This window comes from Schistocerca americana, chromosome 11 (genome assembly GCF_021461395.2).
Source record: "Schistocerca americana isolate TAMUIC-IGC-003095 chromosome 11, iqSchAmer2.1, whole genome shotgun sequence".
Classification (NCBI taxonomy): domain Eukaryota; kingdom Metazoa; phylum Arthropoda; class Insecta; order Orthoptera; family Acrididae; genus Schistocerca; species Schistocerca americana.
The window spans coordinates 153,043,750-153,064,344 of NC_060129.1; the positions used below are offsets into that span (position 1 = coordinate 153,043,750).

Here is a 20,595-nt window from a genome sequence, read left to right on the forward strand (position 1 = left end):
CAGTAATATTAGGTTGCTGCATTAGTTCCTAGCATTTCTCCGCGAATTTAATAAACACAACAGGTACACGTAACACAGACTTTAGTCATCAACAATACACTGAACTGCCAAAGAAACTGGTAGACATGCGTATTCAAATACAGAGATACGTAAACAGGCAGAATATGGAGCTGCGGCCAGCAACGCCTATATAAGACAACAAGGGTCTGGCACAGATGTTAGATCGGTTACTGCTGCTACAATGGCAGGTTATCAAGATTTAAGTAAGTCTTAACCTGCTGTTACAGTCGGCGCACGGGCGATGGGACACAGCATCTCCGAGGCAGCAATCAAGTGAGGATTTTCCCGTATGACCATTTCAAGAGTGCACCGTGAATGTCAGGAATCCGGTAAAACATTAAATTTCCGATATCGTTGCAGCCAGAAAAAGATCCTGCAAGAACGGGAACAACGACGACTGAAGAGGATCGTTCATCGTGACAGAAGTGTAACCCCTCCGCAAATTGCTGCAGATTTCAATGCTGGGCCATCAACAAGTGTCAGCGTGCGACCCATTCAGCATCATCTACGAGGGCAGTTCAATAAGTAATGCAACACATTTTTTTCTGAAACAGGGGTTGTTTTATTCAGCATTGAAATACACCAGGTTATTCCCCAATCTTTTAGCTACACAACACTATTTTTCAACGTAATCTCCACTCAATGCTACGGCCTTACGCCACCTTGAAATGAGGGCGTGTATGCCTGCACGGTACCATTCCACTGGTCGATGTCGGAGCAACGTCGTACTGCATCAATAACTTCTTCATCATCCGCGTAGTGCCTCCCACGGATTGCGTCCTTCATTGGGCCAAACATGTGGAAATCCGACGGTGCGAGATCGGGGCTGTAGGGTGCATGAGGAAGAACAGTCCACCGAAGTTTTGTGAGCTCCTCTCGGGTGCGAAGACTTGTGTGAGGTCTTGCATTGTCATGAAGAAGGAGAAGTTCGTTCAGATTATTGTGCCTACGAACACGCTGAAGTCGTTTCTTCAATTTCTGAAGAGTAGCACAATACACTTCAGAGTTGATCGTTTGACCATGGGGAAGGACATCGAACAGAATAACCCCTTCAGCGTCCCAGAAGACTGTAACCATGACTTTACCGGCTGAGGGTATGGCTTTAAACTTTTTCTTGGTAGGGGAGTGGGTGTGGCGCCACTCCATTGATTGCCGTTTTGTTTCAGGTTCGAAGTGATGAACCCATGTTTCATCGCCTGTAACAATCTTTGACAAGAAATTGTCACCCTCAGCTACATGACGAGCAAGCAATTCCGCACAGATGGTTCTCCTTTGCTCTTTACGGTGTTCAGTTAGACAACGAGGGACCCAGCGGGAACAAACCTTTGAATATCCCAACTGGTGAACAATTGTGACAGCACTAACAAAAGAGATGTCAAGTTGAGCACTGAGTTGTTTGATGGTGATCCGTCAATCATCTCGAACGAGTGTGTTCGCACGCTCCGCCATTGCAGGAGTCACAGCTGTGCACGGCCGGCCCGCACGCGGGAGATCAGACAGTCTTGCTTGACCTTGCGGCGATGATGACACACGCTTTGCCCAACGACTCACCGTGCTTTTGTCCACTGCCAGATCACCGCAGACATTCTGCAAGCGCCTATGAATATCTGAGATGCCCTGGTTTTCCGCCAAAAGAAACTCGATCACTGCCCGTTGTTTGCAACGCACATCCGTTACAGACGCCATTTTAACAGCTCCGTACAGCGCTGCCACCTGTCGGAAGTCAATGAAACTATACGAGACGAAGCGGGAATGTTCGAAAATATTCCACAAGAAATTTCCGGTTTTTTCAACCAAAATTGGCCGAGAAAAAAAATGTGTTGCATTACTTATTGAACTGCCCTTGTATGTGGGCTTCCGAAGGCCCTCTCGTGTACCCACGATGACTGCACGACACAAAGCTTTACGCCTGGCCTGGTCCTGTAAACACCGACATTAGGCTGTTGATGACTGGAAACATGTTGCCTGGTCGAACGAGTCTCGTTTCAAATTGCATTGAGTGGATGGAAGTGTGCGGGTATAGAGACAACCTCAAGAATCTAAGACCCTGCATATCAGCAGGGGACCGCTGAAGCTGGTGGAGGCTTTGTAATGATGTCGGGAGTGTGCAGTTGGAGTAATATGGGACCCTGTGATACGTCCTGACGACTGTGACAGGTAACCTGTACCCATTTGTGTCCATTGTGCACTCCGACGGACTTAGGCAATTCCAGCAGGACAATGCGACACATGACACGATTGCTATAGAGTGGCTCCAGGAACACTCTTCTGAGTTTAAACACTTCCGCTGGCCACCAGAATCCCCAGACATGAACATTATTGAGCATATCTGAGATGGCTTGCGACCTGCTGTTCAGAAATCTCCACTACCTCGTACTCTTACGTATTTATGGACAGTCCTGAGCGAATCATGGTGTCAGTTCTCTCCAACACTGCTTCAGACATTAGTCGAGTCCATTCCACGTAGTGTTGCGGCACTTGTGCATGCTCAAGGAGGCCCTGGACGATATTAGGCAGGTGTACCAGTTACTTTGGCTCTCCAGTGTATCCAGACTGTGCGCTGATATGAAACTTCCTGGCAGATTAAAACTGTGTGCCCGACCGAGACTCGAACTCGGGACCTTTGCCTTTCGCAGCCAAGTGCTCTATCATCTGAGCTACCCAAGCACGACTCACGCCCGGTACTCACAGCTTTACTTCTGCCAGTATCTCGTCTCCTACCTTCCAAACTTTACAGAAGCTCTCCTGCGAACCTGCAGAACTAGCACTCCTGAAAGAAAGGATACTGCGGGGACATGGCTTAGCCACAGCCTGGGGGATGTTTCCAGAATGAGATTTTCACTCTGCAGCGGAGTGTGCGCTGATATGAGCTTCTGTAAAGTTTGGAAGGTAGGAGACGAGATACTGGCAGAAGTAAAGCTGTGAGTACCGGACGTGAGTCGTGCTTCGGTAGCTCAGATGGTAGAGCACTTTGATTTTTACACATCTTCTTGACTGATACCTTCCCCCCATAAATGACTTAATTTTGTTTCGAAGTTCAACGCAGTTATTGTGCAGCATTAGATGTAGTAAAACATTGCACAAAATTTTGAAGGTTTGCAGAGGTAAAAGTCCATAGCATATACTTTCCGTATAGTCGATTTTAGCTTTCACTAGAAATTTCACAAAATTACATCCAAACGAATAAAATTCGTGAAGTAAGACACTTCGATATTGTTTTAAATAAAGAAAATATTAAGCACTGAACAAGGCTTGAACTCAGAACCTTTCGATTAGCATCCATACACGTTAACCATTATTCTAACGCAGTTTGGCTTTCAATACATCTCCCGGAGGACTTTAAAATATCACGCAAAATACCGACAAACACTGTTGGTATGACTATGAATTATTCATGTGCCGTCGAAGTACAATAGGAAATAAACAATTACCGCTATGGACTTATTGCTTGTTTGGCTAAATTAATTAATAGAATATGAAGCAATTGGTATAAAGAATGCTTTTTCCAAACTTTCTATAAAAGAAAGTCTGCTATCAAGACATTGCTTTTGTTCAGTTACTTTACTTATGACTGAACTTTTCTAAAACTGAAGACACTCGTCTGTGCTCTGCCAACACCTTCTAACATACAGGCCTCCCAGCCAAGACGAGTAGGCCATGTGACGTCACTTTCACTAGGCCAGCGGTGGAAAGACAGATTTTGCTACAACTAGCGCTGCTGGTGGCCAAAACTGGATCTAATAGCCATACCAACCATGCAACAAAAGGCACCGGTAGAATACATTGTTCGTTTAATTGAAAATGAGTATATGAAGCACTGCAAGAAAAAGTAGCGCCGTTTACAAAGCAATATGCGATAAGAAATCTGCACCGTGAGATGCTGTGTTTAATTTGTATGGATTTACCTTTATAAGCAATTCGAAATTCTGTGTTTATGTTGGCTAACCTACCCGGGAAACAAAACTTGTGTTCTGTTTACTTTCAAAGTATAGTGGTTGATTCGTCGAAATTACATCTCCGTTTAACTCTGAGATTTGATTTAATCGTTCGAAATGGTATATAAGTGTTGTGTTCCACGTTGTAGATGAAATTACTTAAATGGGCCACGAGTAGCGGCGTTTTCTTTTCCTAAGAGCACTGAACTACAGCAGAAATGGATATCTGCAATACATCGTGAAAATTTCCAGGTTACACAGAATTCGAAGGTAAGCTCAGGTTCTTTACAATTCAGTTAGATTGTCTCAGGGTGTGTGTTCTTTAATTTAGAGAGCGGGAGCAACTAATCACACATTTAAGTAGCACGCTCTTTAGATGTTCATTAACAGCTGAATTCGATTGACTTGATGCCCTTCTCTAGAAGATCAACTGCATTACATACATTACTGAGTCACTGGAAAACTGTGATTTACTTATGCAAGAATAGCTTTAGCCTTTTAACCTGAAATACCGAGTGAACAATAATCGATTTGATCTGAAGGTAACTGACACTAATCCCATGTGTTAGCATTAGTACCCCCTCGGGATTGTTACATGTAGCTGATAAAAGATTTTCTCATTATTTCAAGGTCTGCGAGCTCCACTTCACTGAAGACCTCATTCTGAAACATAGTGAATATTTCGACAGTTCCACAGGGAAGAAATATTCTGTGCCACTTCCAAAACCTCGCCTTAAAACAGGAGCCATACCATCCATTCTGCCTAACTGTCCGAAGTATCTTTCGTCAGCTTCTTGTTCGAGGGAAAGTGGAGATGAGAGACGAAAGCGTCTGGAAAATAGAGACTTAGAAATAGCTATTGCAGCGAGTGTAGCAACTCATGCGCAGTATGAACAGGAAAGACATTTTGTGGACTTTAATGGTTTTGTTAAGTGTTTAGAGGGTATCAAGCTGCCTAATGACTGGCATCTGATAAAGTCAGAAAGTTCCATAACTTTTGTTCTAATAGATGTCAAAGGTATTCCTACACTTTTGTGTTCTGTTGTGGTGACTACTGACCTGAGCATGTATTTATATGAGGGTAAAAGTGTAATCTCAAAACTTGGTACAAGAAAGTTCCCTTTAACTATAAACCATTTAAATGACGTAATTAACACTATTGATAACTTGGAGAACTTTACTAGGAAAAACAATGGTAGCACTGGAAAAGACCGCTTGCTATTCATTACTGATTATTTGAAAGATATGGCAAAACATTTTGATGAGAGTGAAAGTAACAAAATAAATTTTTTATGTGAGCAATTGAATCTAATGGGAGTCCACAAGAGCCATTACAGATACTCAACAGACTGTATTATATTTTGTAGTATTCTATTTTCAATATCACCACATGCTTATAAGTTTATAAGAAGTACACAGTATCTTGTGCTACATCATCCTAATACCCTGCATAAAATCTGTTCACATTTTCAAACAAACCCAGCAGCTGAGCAGCTAGGTGGCAATTTTCTGATGTATATAAAACAGAAATTCCAGTTTCTTTGTGAATCAGATCATGTTGTTTCACTAATGTTAGATGAAATACACTTGAAACCTTATTGAGACTTCACAGGAGGTAACATTTTGGGTGCTGCATTCAATTCTAAAAATGTGGTAACTAGTGCTCAGGTTTTTATGATACAGAGTTTGTTGTCTTCATATAAAGATGTAGTCCACATTCTTCCAGTAAAAAATATAAATGGTGAAGGACTTTTCACTGTAATAAAGAAAACAATTTCCGGACTGCATGCAATAGGTTTTAAGGTAGTCTGTGTTGTTAGTGACAACAATTCAGTTAACAGAAGGGCAATGTCATTCTTTGCTTCCCCTCCTCAACTGTCAATTGTGTACAAACACCCCTGTGAAGACACTGATCCTCTTTTTTATGTTTTAGATTCTGTTCACATTTTAAAATGTGTCAGAAACAATTGGATTAATAAAAAAGATCCTGATCAGACAATTATGTACCCCCAGTTTGAAACAGATTCAGAAAATACACAGCGGTATATGGCCAGATTCTCTTCAGTTAAAAAACTTCATGACATAGAGTGTACACAGATAGTAAAATTTGCCAATAAGCTTAATTTAAAGTCTCTTTTTCCAAGTAACCTGGAGCGACAAAATGTCAAACTTGTACTTAATGTTTTCAATGAGATGACTGTCCAAGGTTTGCTAGCCTTGGGGGAACATCATCATATTGAAAGTTTTGAGAGCACTGCTAAATTCATTAAATTAATTTGTACATGGTGGAACATTGTTAATGTTAGCTCACCTGGTAAAGATATCCGTTTCAAGGATGCAATGCTGAAACCACTCTCGAGCACAAGTAATGAAAATACCAGATATTTAGAAAGATTTCTATCATGGCTGGATAAATGGAAACATATTTCTGATAGTACATTTGGATTATCCAGTGATACACATTTGACCATATCACATACCACTCATGCCCTTCTAGAACTGACCAAGTATTGCACTGAGGAGCTGAATTTTAAATATCTTTTGCCAGGTAAGGTTCAGACAGATGCTCTAGAAGCAAGATTTGGAAAATATCGAACAATGGCAGGATCTCAGTATTTGGTATCTTTGAGACAGGTATTTGAAATTGAATCCAAGCTAAGAATTCAGACTCTGCTTTCCTTGAAAATTTCATCCTCTGCTCTTGGTGAAGTTGGCATAGATTTAGATTCTTTTGAAAGTGATTGTGTAGATGATATTACCTTACCACCATCAAACTTTCAGAGCATAATGGATTTCAGTGAAGAACAAGTTCAGTCTGTTCAGGAATACTTGCCTGTTTTCACATACTTGTCAGGATACTGTGCCAGAGCTGTTCTTATGAAGCTGAGGTGTGTAACATGTAAAACATACTTAGTGCTTGATAAAACATTATCAGTAATAGAAAGTGATGAAAGCTATGGACTTCTAAGAAACGTAGATAGAGGTGGATTGTATTGCCCTAATAATGAGGTCATTAATGCTGTTATTTTCACTTATTTGATTGTTGAAAACTTGGTGTCTGGAGAACATGAGCTCTCCTTCATGAGATGTGCATCCCAGAGAAATCTAGTTATAAGATTAGCTGTTGATGTAATTAAAAGGGAAGACTTTTTCCTAAGGGAATTTTCTTGTAGTCAGGTAGATCACACTGATGACAAAATTCTTCAGTCTGTAGTAAAAGTAGCATGTAATATATTTCTCAATAATTATGTTAAAAAAATTAATGACAGCCATATTGGCAGTAAAATGAAAAAGAGAAAACTGTCAACTGTAAAGTAGTTTAGAATAAATTTTGTGACAGGTTAACAAACATTTACATTTGTCATTCTCTCCTAATTCCTACTTTTCTCTACTTGATGTGTGTAGCTGCATTGCTTAAAATGAATGTGCATAAAATTAGGCCTATATTCTATTTACAATGATGTCATATCATTATCAAGAATATTCTGTTAAATATTTGAGAGTTTTGATGAGAGAGACAGACAAAGGTGTCAAACATACAAAATCCCTGATTTTGCTTTGTGGGTTAAAGGTTAGAGTAGATTCAGTTTTTGTACTGTAGACTCAAAGATGATATGAGTCTCATGGGTGTGGGACATGTCAGAAGATATAACATAAAAACATAGGACACTTTAATATAATACTCACTTCCCTGATCATTTTGCCAGTAGATTGTCAAGATATCCAGATACTTTACAGTAAAGTGAAACTGCTAATATCTACAGAACGCTACGGCCGCAGGTTCGAATACTGCCTCGGGCATGGATGTGTGTGATGTCCTTAGGTTAGTTAGGTTTAAATAGTTCTAAGTTCTAGGGGACTGATGACCTCAGAAGTTAAGTCCCATAGTGCTCAGAGCCATTTGAGTAATTTTCTACAGAATGTACACAGTCAGAACGAAACATAATTATACACTTTTACTAAATATCTCATACACAAATTACCTACTCTTGACTGTTGTGGCCAAGTGCTGTCAGAGCTTAAATCTAACAGACATTTTTACTTCAGCTGTTCTAATAGTCCCTGTTAAAAAATTCATCTGTAGAGTACAAAAGGAGTTACCTACCAGGAAGCTTTTCAACCTGTGCTTTATCTTAAATCAAGTTTTTAATGGTTGCTGGTAATTTATTGAAAATGTGTATTCCTGTATATTGGACCAAGGTAAGTGATTTTAGGTCTTTATGTAGATTGTTCTTATTCCTAGTATTGGTACTATGTATTGAGCTATTGGTTGGAAGTAGAGACATATTGTTTGCAACAAATTGCATTAAGGAATAAATATACTGAGAAGCAGTGGTTAAAATAACCAGTTCTTTGAGTAGGTTTATACATTATGTTCTTGAATGTACACCACAAATGAGTTATTTCACGCTTTTGCATTGGTTAAATGAGCGTTTGTAATCAAACTTCTCACTGTGACAATATCTCCAATATCTATGCGATCATTGATGAGCCATTCATGCCGCAGTGAATTACATTTTTGCCCCAGTAATAAACTTATGATCACTACAATAATTTCGTCATCCTGTCTGTTAACTGTTACGAAGTATCTCCGTTAGTGTCATTTACTGACTAATGGATCTAGGTTTCTGTAGCGACGTTTTTCTTAACAAGTAAGTCAGATTTTTCATACGATTTTAAACACAACAGAAGGAGATCACACTGTGTTGCGATCAGTGTGCCACATTGCGCGCGATATCATACAAGGGCGGCACAATTTCTCTGTAAAGGGCAAATTTAACGATCAGTGAATTTGTTATGTTTTCACGAAAGAAATACACGTTCATCGGCTCTAGCGCACAGGCTGTCATGCAGCGGCAAAAGGTGTTAGCCTAGCGCTGATGACGTCATAGTTCCGCCATGAGGCCTGTGTATCAGAAGGTGTTGGCTCTGCACAGCAGTCGAGCTCTGGCAACGTCGTTCTCTGTTCATTGGCTGACTTTGTTTTGTGACGACAGATGCGCAGAACGAACCTAAACTCGGCCGCCGTCATAAATGACGCGCACTTTAGCTACACCCTGTTGCTTCCCCCTAGCTCCACCACAGCTGATTGAAACAGAGCAAGAAGTGTATTATTTCGGTACAATGCTCTCTCGACCAGACATTCACCGTTTCGCAGAATCGCTACAGACAGATTGCGACGTAACGATTCTGAGAACACGACATTTACATCTACATCTACGTGGATAGTCTGCAAATCAAATTCAAGTGCCTGGCAGAGGGTTCATCTAACCACCTTCACATTTCTCTATTATTCCAATCTCGTATAGTGCGCGGAAAGAACGAACACCTATATCTTTCCGTACGAGCTCTGATTTCCCTCATTTTATCGTGCTGATCGTTCCTCCCTATGTAGGTCAGTGCCAACAAAATATTTTCGCATTCGGAGGAGAAAGTTGGTGATTGAAATTTCGTGAGAAGATACCGTCGCAACGAAAAACGCCTTTCTTTTAATGATTTCCAGCCCAAATCCTGTATCGTTTCTGGCCAGAGGCTGGCCGCAGTCCGCGACGTGCACGTTGCCCGGTGCACTCCCATGTAAAATTGGCCGCATCCGAAAAAAAAAATCAAAAGTGTGTGAAGTCTTATGGGACTTAACTGCTAAGGTCATCAGTCCCCAAGCTTACACACTACTTAACCTAAATTATCTTAAAGAGAAACACACACACCCATGCCCGAGGGAGGACTCAAACCTCCGCCGGGACCAGCCGCAAGTTTGGCCGTGGTCACTCATATATCCGGCTTATATCTGTGTGGTACCCAGAGTAACAGAACGTCGCAGATGGCGCCGTGTGGCTCCTGTTGGTGGCGGGGCAGCGGCGACACACACCTCAGTTGCGTCCAGTGTGGCAGCACGCCGCTGCCATCTCAGCCCACGTGTGTGAAGTGTACAACACCTGCCGGCCGAAGTGGCCAAGCGGTTCTAGGCGCTACAGTCTGGAACCGCGCGACCGCTACAGTCGCAGGTTCGAATCCTGCCTCGAGCATGGATGTGTGTGATGTCCTTAGGTTAGTTAGGTTCAAGTAGTTCTAAGTTCTAGGGGACTGATGACCCTAGAAATTAAGTCCCATAGTGCTCAGAGCCATTTGAACCATTTTTTGTACAACCGCTGGACGTACAGGTGGTTAGGCGTTCCATCGCTACCACACAAAGTAATTGCAAGTGATGCAGTCCACACTCTCTACGTAGGGACAGTTTGTGGATCACGTTCTTCATTCGTAGCTCGTATTTCAGTGGTGGCTGATAGTGACGTGCTTTGTGTAAGAATGAGCAATGCCTGTCGCCACGTCCCACAGTGCAGCGAAGTCGTGTCCCGACCAGACTGCAGCTCACGGGCGGAGTCGTGGCCACGCAAGATCTCAGGATCTCGACAGTCCTACGCAACTAGCGCCCGAGAGGACAGAGGTGCTGTTCACGTGGCCGTGCAGCATTGTACAGACCTGTCACGTGTATCCATAGCCAGACGAGTGTCCACGTGGACAGTGAGTCGGCGTCTGTAGCAGCACAGGCTGTGAGCCTCCCCAGGCACGGCAGCTGGGGAAGACTCACCAGCAGCGCTGCAGCCAGCGTCGTCTCTGCACACGGGAGTCGCACGAAGGTGCTGTCTTCAGAGGCGTCCCACATGTGTGCGCAGTGTCGAGATGGATATTTCCCAGTTTGGACACATCAACGAGAACAGACGGATTGCCGTGATCATACAGACGCGACACCTGATCTGATGGTATGCGGTTCACGTAGGATGTTATGTGGTTCACATACACTACGTGATCAAAAGTATGTGGACGCTTGGCTGAAAATGACTTACAAGTTCGTGGCGCCCTCCATCGGTAACGCTGGAAATCCACATGGTGTTGGCCCACATCCTTCATGACAGCTTCCACTCTCGCAGGCATACCTTCAATGAGGTACTGGAAGGGGAATGGCAGCCCATTCATCACGGAGTGCTGCACTGAGGAGAGGTATAGATGTCAGTCGGTGAGGCCTGGCACGAAGACGGAGTTCCAAAACAACCCAAAGGTGTTCTGTAGGATTCAGGTCAGGACTCTGTGCAGACCAGTCCATTACATGGATGTTATTCTCGTGTAACCACTCCGCCACAGGCCGTGTATTGTGAACAGGTGCTCGATCGTGTTGAAAGGTGCAATCGCCATCCACGAATTGCACTTCTACAGTGGGAAGCAAGAAGGTGCTTAAAACGTCAATGTAGGCCCGTGCTGTGATAGTGTCACATGAAACAACAAGGGGTGCAAGCCCCCTCCATGAACAACACGACCACACCGTAACATCACCGCCTCCGAATTATACTGTTGGCACTACACACGCTGGGAGATGACGTTCAACCGGCATTCGTCATACCCACACCCTGCCGTCGGATCTCCACATTGTGTACCGTGATTCGTCACTCCACACAACGTTTTTACACTGTTCAATTGTCCAATGTTTACGCTCCTTACACCAGGCGTGGTGTCGTTTGTCATTTACTGTCCTGATGTTTGGGTTATGGGCAGCCACTCGACCATGAAATCCAAGTTTTCTCACCTCCCGCCTAACTGCCATAGTACTTGCAGTTTGGAATTCCTGTGTGATGGTCTGGATAGGTGTCTGTCTATTACACATTATGACCCTCTTCAACTGTTGGCGATCTCTGTCAGTCAACAGACGAGGTCGGCCTGAACGCTTTTGTCCTGTACGTGTCCCTTCGCGTTTCCACTTCAGTATCACATCGGAAACAGTGGACCTAGGGCTGTTTAGGAGTGTCGAAATCTCGCGTACAGACGTATGGCACAAGTGACAGCCAATCAGCTGACCACTTTCGAAGTCCGTGAGTTTCGCGGAGCGCCCCATTCTGCTCTCTCACGATGTCTAATGACTAATGAGGTCGCTGATATGGAGTACCTGGCAGTAGGTGGCAACACCGTGCATCTAATATGAAAAAGGTATGTTGTTCGCGGTGTCCGGATACTTTTGATCACAAGTGTAGGAGGTAATCTGGACAGCAGGTATTACATTTAGGACACGTTGACGCTGAAACTTTGAGCTCTCCATTTTGTAATCTTTCAACACAGTAACACAAGATCGTATGTTGCTCCTGCAGTCCTCACCTACGTTGATGTAGAAGTTATTCGACTGTTGCCCTCGTCAGCGCATTCCCCAGACCTCACAGGTCGCCGAGAGACTGTTGTAGCGACTGCTGCGCGTCCTCTGTGACTGGTGAACACGGACGTAGTCTTGAAGCCACACCTCTGTCCGTCAGCCGAGCTTATTTCGACTTGACACGCAGACGTGTCAGAGCTGATATGGCAACCCTGCGTGCCACATCCCACACCCTACATACCCTCATATCACCTACAGTTTTAATTGTGTATATGTAAGTAACAAATCAAACGTTGTTATTTGTAATCTTTCTTCATATTGCAATTTTAATGGCTGGTAATGTACATATATCTACATCTACATGACACTCCGCAAGCCACGTAATGGTGAGTGGTGGAGGGTACTTTCGGTACCACTGTCTGATTCCTCCAAACCCGTCCCACTCGTGAATAGTGCGTGGGAAGAATGGTTGTCGGGAGGGAGGAGGGGGGGGGAGTAATATGTTGTCCGACTGCTACTAAAATGTGCTGCCCCGAAATTTCAATAGTAAACCTGTCCGTGATGCGGAACGCCTCTCTTGTAACGTCTGCCAGTGGAGTTTGTTCAGCATCTCCGCAACGCTCTCTCGCCAGCTAAACCATCCCGTGAAGATACGCGTTGCTCTTCGATGGATCTTCTCCATCAGTCCAGCCTGATAGGGATCCCAGACAGATGACCAGTACTCAAGAATCCGGCGAAAAAGCGCTTTATAAGCCACTTCTTTCGTGGATGAGTTACATTTCCTTAAGATTCTTCCGATGAATCTGTCAGGTGTCTGCTTTTCACTCTATCTGTTTCATATCGTCATTCCAGTTAAGGTCGCTCTGGATACTTACTCCTAGATATTTTACGGCAGGCGCTGTCTCTGGCTGTTTGTCTTCAATAGTGTAGCTGTACAGTAGTGGCTTTCTTTTCCTGTGTATGCCCAATATGTTACGTTTATTTACGTTCAGGGTCAGCTGCCAGAGCCTGCATCAACCACCAATTCTCTGCAGGTCGTTCTGAAAATTCTTATTATCTCCTGGCGTTGCTACTTTGGTGTAGACAACTGCATCATCTGCTAAGAGCCTTGAAGAGCTTCCGATCCTTTCTACCAGCTCATTTATATATACTGTGTCCACCCCAATAGCTGAGTAGTCAGCGTGACGGGTTGCCGTCCTACGGGCCCGGGTTCGGTTACCGGCTGGGTCGGAGATTTTCTCCGCTCAGGGACTGGGTGCTGTGTTGTCTTCATCATCATTTCATCCCCATCCGGCGCGCAGTTCGCCCAGTGTGGCGTCGAATGTAACAAGACCTGCACCGAGGCGGCCGGACCTGCCCCGTAAGGGAACTCCCGTCCATTGACGCCAAACCCTCATTTCCATTTCCATATATACTGTAAACAGCAACAGTCCTATCACACTTCCCCGTGCTACTCCGGATATTACCTTTACATCTGTCAGTTTTGTTATTTAATTGTTGTTGTTGTTGTTGTGGTCTTCAGTCCTGAGACTGGTTTGATGCGGCTCTCCATGCTACTCTATCCTGTGCAAGCTTCTTCATCTCCCAGTACCTACAGCAACCTACATCGTCCTGAATCTGCTTAGTGTATTCATCTCTTGGTCTCCCTCTACGATTCTTACCCTCCACGCTGCCCTCCAATACTAAATTGGTGATCCCTTGATGCCTCAGGACATGTCCTACCAACCGATCCCTTCCTCTAGTCAAGTTGTGCCACAAACTTCTCTTCTCCCCAATTCTATTCAATACCTCCTCATTAGTTATGTGATCTACCCATCTAATCTTCAGTATTCATCTGCAGCAACACTTTTCGAAAGCTTCTATTCTCATCTTGTCTAAACTATTTGTCGTCCACGTTTTACTTCCATACATGGCTACACTCCATACAAATACTTTCACTTCCTGACGCTTAAGCCTATACTCAATGTTAACAAATTTCTCTTCTTGAGAAACGCTTTCCTTGCCATTGCCAGTCTACATTTTATATCCTCTCTACTTCGACCATCATCAGTTATTTTGCTCCCCAAATAGCAAAACTCCTTTACTACTTTAAGTGCCTCATTTCCTAATCTAATTCCCTCAGCATCACCCAGCTTAATTCGACTACATTCCATTATCCTCATTTTGCTTTTATTGATGTTCGTCTTATATCCTCCTTTCAAGACACTGTCCATTCCGTTCAACTGCTCTTCCAAGTCCTTTGCTGCCTCTGACAGAATTACAATGTCATCGGCGAACCTCAAAGTTTTTATTCCTTCTCCATGGATTTTAATTCCTACTCCGAATTTTACTTTTGTTTCCTTTACTGCTTGCTCAATACACAGATTGAATAACATTGGGGAGAGGCTACAACCCTGTCACACTCCCTTCCGAACCACTGCTTCCCTTTCATGCCCCTCGACTCTTATAACTGCCATCTGGTTTCTGTACAAATTGCAAAGAGCTTTCGGCCGTATTTACCCCTGCCACCTTCATCTTAATTATAGTTACAAAGTTTTATGTTACACACTTAAAATGTATCCTGTTTTGTGCGTTTCTCATAAGACTATTGACTCGAGTGAAATGCAACTGACAAACCAGCATCAGCACTACAGCCAGATGTATTTTATATGCAATTACAAAACAGACTGTTTTATGCTGTCGAGACTGAGATCATGAGAAAATTTTCAGTCACGCAGTGCCAGATGTTTAGGAATACATGTTGATATTTCGCATTCCTGGTTATCTGATATCTGTGTGCCAGTAGACGGATTATATAAGCCTGCTCATACAGCTCGCTGGTTGGCTAAGGCTGTGGAAAAATGAAAATGAGCGTTTGGCGTCATTAGCCCGGAGGACCCTCACTGGGCAAGTCCGGCCGCCTTGGTGCAGCTCTTGTTACATTCGACGCCACATTGGGCGACCTGCGCGCCGGGAATCGAATCCGAGCCCCTTATGACGGCCGTCCGTCACGCTGACGATTCAGCTAAAGCGGCGGACGGCGAAGTCTGTGACACCTGGTAATACATACTCGAGGTACTGCTTATCTAATCGCCCCGCCTTTGGAAGGTCACGCGCGCAGCAAGCGCAGGACTCGGTGACGTCACGCAGCCCTGTCATGAGCCGTCAGGTACATAAGCATATCGGCAGGACGGCCGGTCGCACAGTCTGGGACGCATTCTGTGCTGGTTTCACTGCCAAACGTCACTCCTCTCCACGCTTAAGGGTGAGTAGAGACTCTCCAGCACCCACTTGGTTCAAATGGCTCTAAGCACTATGGGAGGTCACCAGTCCCTTAGAACTTACACCCCATCGCACCCCCCCCCCCCCCCCCCTCAGATTTAGTTATAAGTTGGCACAGTGGATAGGCCTTGAAAAACTGAACACAGATGAATCGAGAAAACTGGAAGATGTTGTGTGGAACTATGAAAAAAATTAGTAAAACATACAAACTGAGTAGTCCATGCGGGGACAGGCAACATCAAGGACGCTCGGAGTCACCGAGCGCCGTGGTCCCGTGCTTAGCGATAGCAGCTACGGGACGAGAGGTCCTAGGTTCAAGTCTTTCCTGGAGTGAAAAGTTTAATTTTTTATTTTCAGTTTATGTGACAAACTCTTATGTTTTCATCACTATTTTGGGAGTGATTATCACATCCACAAGAAAACCTATATCGGGCAAGGTAGAAGAATCTTTTTACCCATTCGCCAAGTGTACAAGTTAAGTGGGTCGACAACATATTCCTGTCATGTGACGCACATGCCGTCACCAATATCGTATAGAATATATCAGACGTGTTCTCCTGTGGAGGAATCGGTTGACCTATGACCTTGCGATCAAATGTTTTCGGTTCCCATTGGAGAGGCACGTCCTTTCGTCTACTAATCGCACGGTTTTGCGGTGCGGTCGCAAAACAGACACTAAACTTATAGCAGTGCACAGAGACGTCAATGAACGAACGGACAGATCATAACTTTGAGAAAATTTTCAGTCGGGGGAAAACTTGAACGAAGGACCTCTCATTCCGCAGCTAGTCACGCTAACCACGGGACCACGCCTCTCCTGTGCTCACAGACTCCTTGATGTTGCCTATCTGCGCATGGACTACTCAGTTTGTATATTTTACTAATTTTTTTTCACGGTTCCACACAACTTCTTCCTGTTTTCTCGATTAATCTGTGTTCAGTTTTTCAAGGCCTATCCACTGTGCCAATTTATAACTAAATCTGAGGGGGGTGCGATGGGGAGGTTCCCTTGTCAGAACTACTTAAACGTAACTAACCCAAGGACATCACGCACATCCATGCCTGAGGCAGGGTTCGAACCTGCGACCGTAGCAGCAACGCGGTTCCGGACTGAAGCGCCTACAACCACTCGGCCACAGCGGCCGGCGCACTCATTTGTCCAGTGTTTCTTTCTTCAGCCGTCACTAGGCTCTGTGTGGCAATAATTCCTCTTCAGGCTTGATTAAGTGTGTATGCGACAGCTGTGTAATTTGCTGATTACCGCAGTGCAAGACCGTAATATATGCAGTTCTACCTACCGGAATGCTCCCTGTGACAGGTTTGCACTCACTGTGTCGAAGTTTTGAAACAGTTTTATGCCTCCGTGGGCCGTACATATCGTGTTAAGTCTGTTTTGTATTCGACCACTCGTTACATATATCTAAGTTGAAATAAAAGTTATCATAAACTGAAAGATATGAGTTATAATTACTTGTCCTCAGTGTGGTGAAGATATCAGGCAGCATACAGTTATTAGGATGGGGAGCTCCCCGATCTGGCACTTAATTACTATACTCTTTCAGTGAAAGATTTTCGTTGACTTCAGTAGCAAATTCATTTGAATTTTTGTCATCCAGGAAGTCTGTGTTGTCTGAGCTCTTCTGCAGTCCAGTCCGGACTGAAAAATGTGCCTACAGCACAGCATAGAACGTGACACGTCGCGTTTGCTTTCCACATGTTTATGTTTATGGAGAGAACAAACATTACGTGTCACGTCCTACACTGTGATGTAGGCACATTTTCCAGTCTGGACTGGACTGCAGAAGAGCTCACACAACACAATAGCGAAAAAATGTAAAAGCTAAATGATAACGGAAGCCAGTATGTCAGTTTATCTGCAAGTAAACCTGTCAGTGTTCCAGGTATGTTTGTGTTACTGTAACTGTAGCTGAAAACGTTGACCACAGAGGCACAAAAACCACACGGAACATCTGCTACCTTCTCAGTACTGCAACTTTCACTACAATAAGAAAATAAGAGGGGCGTCCAACAAGCAGGTAACGCAAGACTTTTTTTCTTGAAGCAGGTTTGTTTCATTCGGAAACCCGGTGCATCATATCATTCCCCACTCTTCAGACTACAAAACCCTATTTTTTAACGTAATCCCCGTTCAGTGCAACCTCACTGGTAGTGCTTGAAAGCCCACACGCTTCTGTCCTAGTGGTCGACGTCTTGTAGCATCAGTAACGTCCCTATCGTCCCTATCATCCCAATCATTGGCGGAAGTGGCAACAAAACGACTATTCACGTTGGTGTGTAGAATATATGAGTCTGGTGACATACCATCTGACTTTCGGAAAAGCATCATCCACACAATTCCGAAGACGGCAAGAGCTGACAAGTGCGAGAATTATCGCACAATCAGCTTAATAGCTCATGCATCGAAGCTGCTTACAAGAATAATATACAGAAGAATGGAAAAGAAAATTGAGAATGCGCTAGGTGACGATCAGTTTGGCTTTAGGAAAAGTAAAGGGACGAGAGAGGCAATTCTGACGTTACGGCTAATAATGGAAGCAAGGATAAAGAAAAATCAAGACACTTTCATAGGATTTGTCGACCTGGAAAAAGCGTTCGACAATATAAAATGGTGCAAGCTGTTCGAGATTCTGAAAAAAGTAGGGGTAAGCTATAGGGAGAGACGGGTCATATACAATATGTACAACAACCAAGAGGGAATAATAAGAGTGGACGATCAAGAACGAAGTGCTCGTATTAAGAAGGGTGTAAGACAAGGCTGTAGCCTTTCGCCCCTACTCTTCAATCTGTACATCGAGGAAGCAATGATGGAAATAAAAGAAAGGTTCAGGAGTGGAATTAAAATACAAGGTGAAAGGATATCAATGATACGATTCGCTGATGACATTGCTATACTGAGTGAAAGTGAAGAAGAATTAAATGATCTGCTGAACGGAATGAACAGTCTAATGAGTACACAGTATGGTTTGAGAGTAAATCGGAGAAAGACGAAGGTAATGAGAAGTAGTAGAAATGAGAACAGCGAGAAACTTAACATCGGGATTGATGGTCACGAAGTCAATGAAGTTAAGGAATTCTGCTACCTAGGCAGTAAAATAACCAATGACGGACGGAGCAAGGAGGACATCAAAAGCAGACTCGCTATGCCAAAAAAGGCATTTCTGGCCAAGAGAAGTCTACTGATATCAAATACCGGCCTTAATTTGAGGAAGAAATTTCTGAGGATGTACGCCTGGAGTACAGCATTGTATGGTAGTGAAACACGGACTGTGGGAAAACTGGAACAGAAGAGAATCGAAGCATTTGAGATGTGGTGCTATAGACGAATGTTGAAAATTAGGTGGACTGATAAGGTAAGGAATGAGGAGGTTCTACGCAGAATCGGAGAAGAAAGGAATATGTGGAAAACACTGATAAGGAGAAGGGACAGGATGGTAGGACATCTGCAAAGACATGAGGGAATGACTTCCATGGTACTAGAGGGAGCTGTAGAGGGCAAAAACTGTAGAGGAAGACAGAGACTGGAATACGTCAAGCAAATAATTGAGGACGTAGGTTGCAAGTGCTACTCTGAAGAGGTTAGCACAGGATAGGAATTCATGGCGGGCCGCGTCAAACCAGTCAGTAGACTGATGACCAAAAAAAAAAAAAAATCATCTAAGTATGCTTCCCCCGGAGCGCATCAATCATTGGGGTAAAGGTGCGAGATCCGGGCTGTGGGATGGACGAGGAAGAACCGTCCACTGAAGTTTTGCGGCCTCCACTCCGGTCAGGTTCGTGTGAGGGATTGCGTTGTCACGGAGAAGCAGAAGTTGGTTTTAATTTTTGTGGCCACGAACACGTTGAAGTCTTTTCTTCAGTTTGCTGAGGGTAGCACAACATACTTTCGAGTTGCATGTAGCACGACGAGGCAGGACATCAAACAGAATAACCCCTTCAGAGTCACACAGGGGCGTGTCCCTAAGTTTATCGACTCTCAACTTTTTCTTCGGAGGAGAGGCAGTGTGTCGCCGCTGCATAGATTGCCGCTTTGTTTCCGGTTCGAAGTAATGAACCCGTGTGGCGATGTTCGACAAGATATCGTCACGATCAGCCCTTTGACCCAGAAGCTATTACGCACAGATGGCGCTTAATTGCTCCTTATGCCTTCGTGTTAGGCGACGAGGACCCCAATGCGCACCCACTGGCAGCCCCAACTATTGGCCGAGCGTGACCGCACGTTGCAACATGGCGGGAGGCACGGTTGGGTGCGACCCGCCGGCACGGAGGAGATCGGATATGTTGGCGCGATTTTGTTGCCATGGTGAAAGACGCCTCGCGCAACGACACACCGTTCAGTGACAGGTATCTGTAGACATTCTGGAAGCGCCTACGAATATATGCGATGGTCAACTTTTCCGACAAAAGAAACTCAGTGACAGCTCTCTGCTTGGAACGCGCTTCCGTTACAGATGTCACTTTAAAGGCCAACTGTAGGGTCGCTGAACCGGTAATTAGGGCGGTTCACAAACAACAACTCAAGTACACAAGTTATCCCAAAACGTTATCATGGAAGTAGGGGCCAGGAGGTGCTGGTGAAATAACACACACTGCTAAAGATACCTTTTTATTTTAAACTTTCTCAATAATAAAATGTAAGCCTGGCATTTTTTAAAAAAATAATTTCAAAACAATTTCAAATAGCATGACAATTTTCATTATTAAAGGAGATTACTGGGTATGACAACTTGGCAATAATGAGATTTTAACTAAAAAAAACCTTTTTAAAAGTAGCTCTATGTAAAGGATATTGCAAGGTTTGACGTTAACAATAAGAAGATTTTAAACTTGTTATATGAATAAGGGAACAATTCCAAAAAAAAAACTTTAAGCAGCTAGCTTGTACTAAGCAAAAATACTTGTCTCTCATCAGTTACATAACTTATATTTGTTACAAAATAAATGTCAATAAACCAGCACACAAACCTTCACATTAAAGGCACTTCCCAAAAAAAAATTTCCTTACCTCGCTGAAGGAGTGACACGTGTAAAGGGGCCCAAATCACAATAGGTGGAATTGTTACTGATGGTCTACAGGGACACAGAAGATCAGCCCCAATACTTTGATTACAAGCCGGCACCTCCCTTAGTTACTCAAAACCAGAAGATGTAGCAAGGGCGGCGCCTGCAGAGAATCCAAACCAGAGA

The 20,595-nt window shown here is 43.9% G+C and overlaps 1 protein-coding gene across 1 annotated transcript in view; it reads left to right on the forward strand.

Annotated features, from left to right (window-relative positions):
- Positions 1–20,595, forward strand: part of LOC124553413 (ankyrin-3-like) — a 132,654-nt gene that overhangs the window by 69,435 nt on the left and 42,624 nt on the right. The window contains exon 8 of the mRNA XM_047127277.1: positions 10,495–10,661. Coding sequence (XP_046983233.1) covers positions 10,495–10,661 — 167 coding nt within the window. The remainder of the gene's footprint in view (positions 1–10,494; positions 10,662–20,595) is intronic.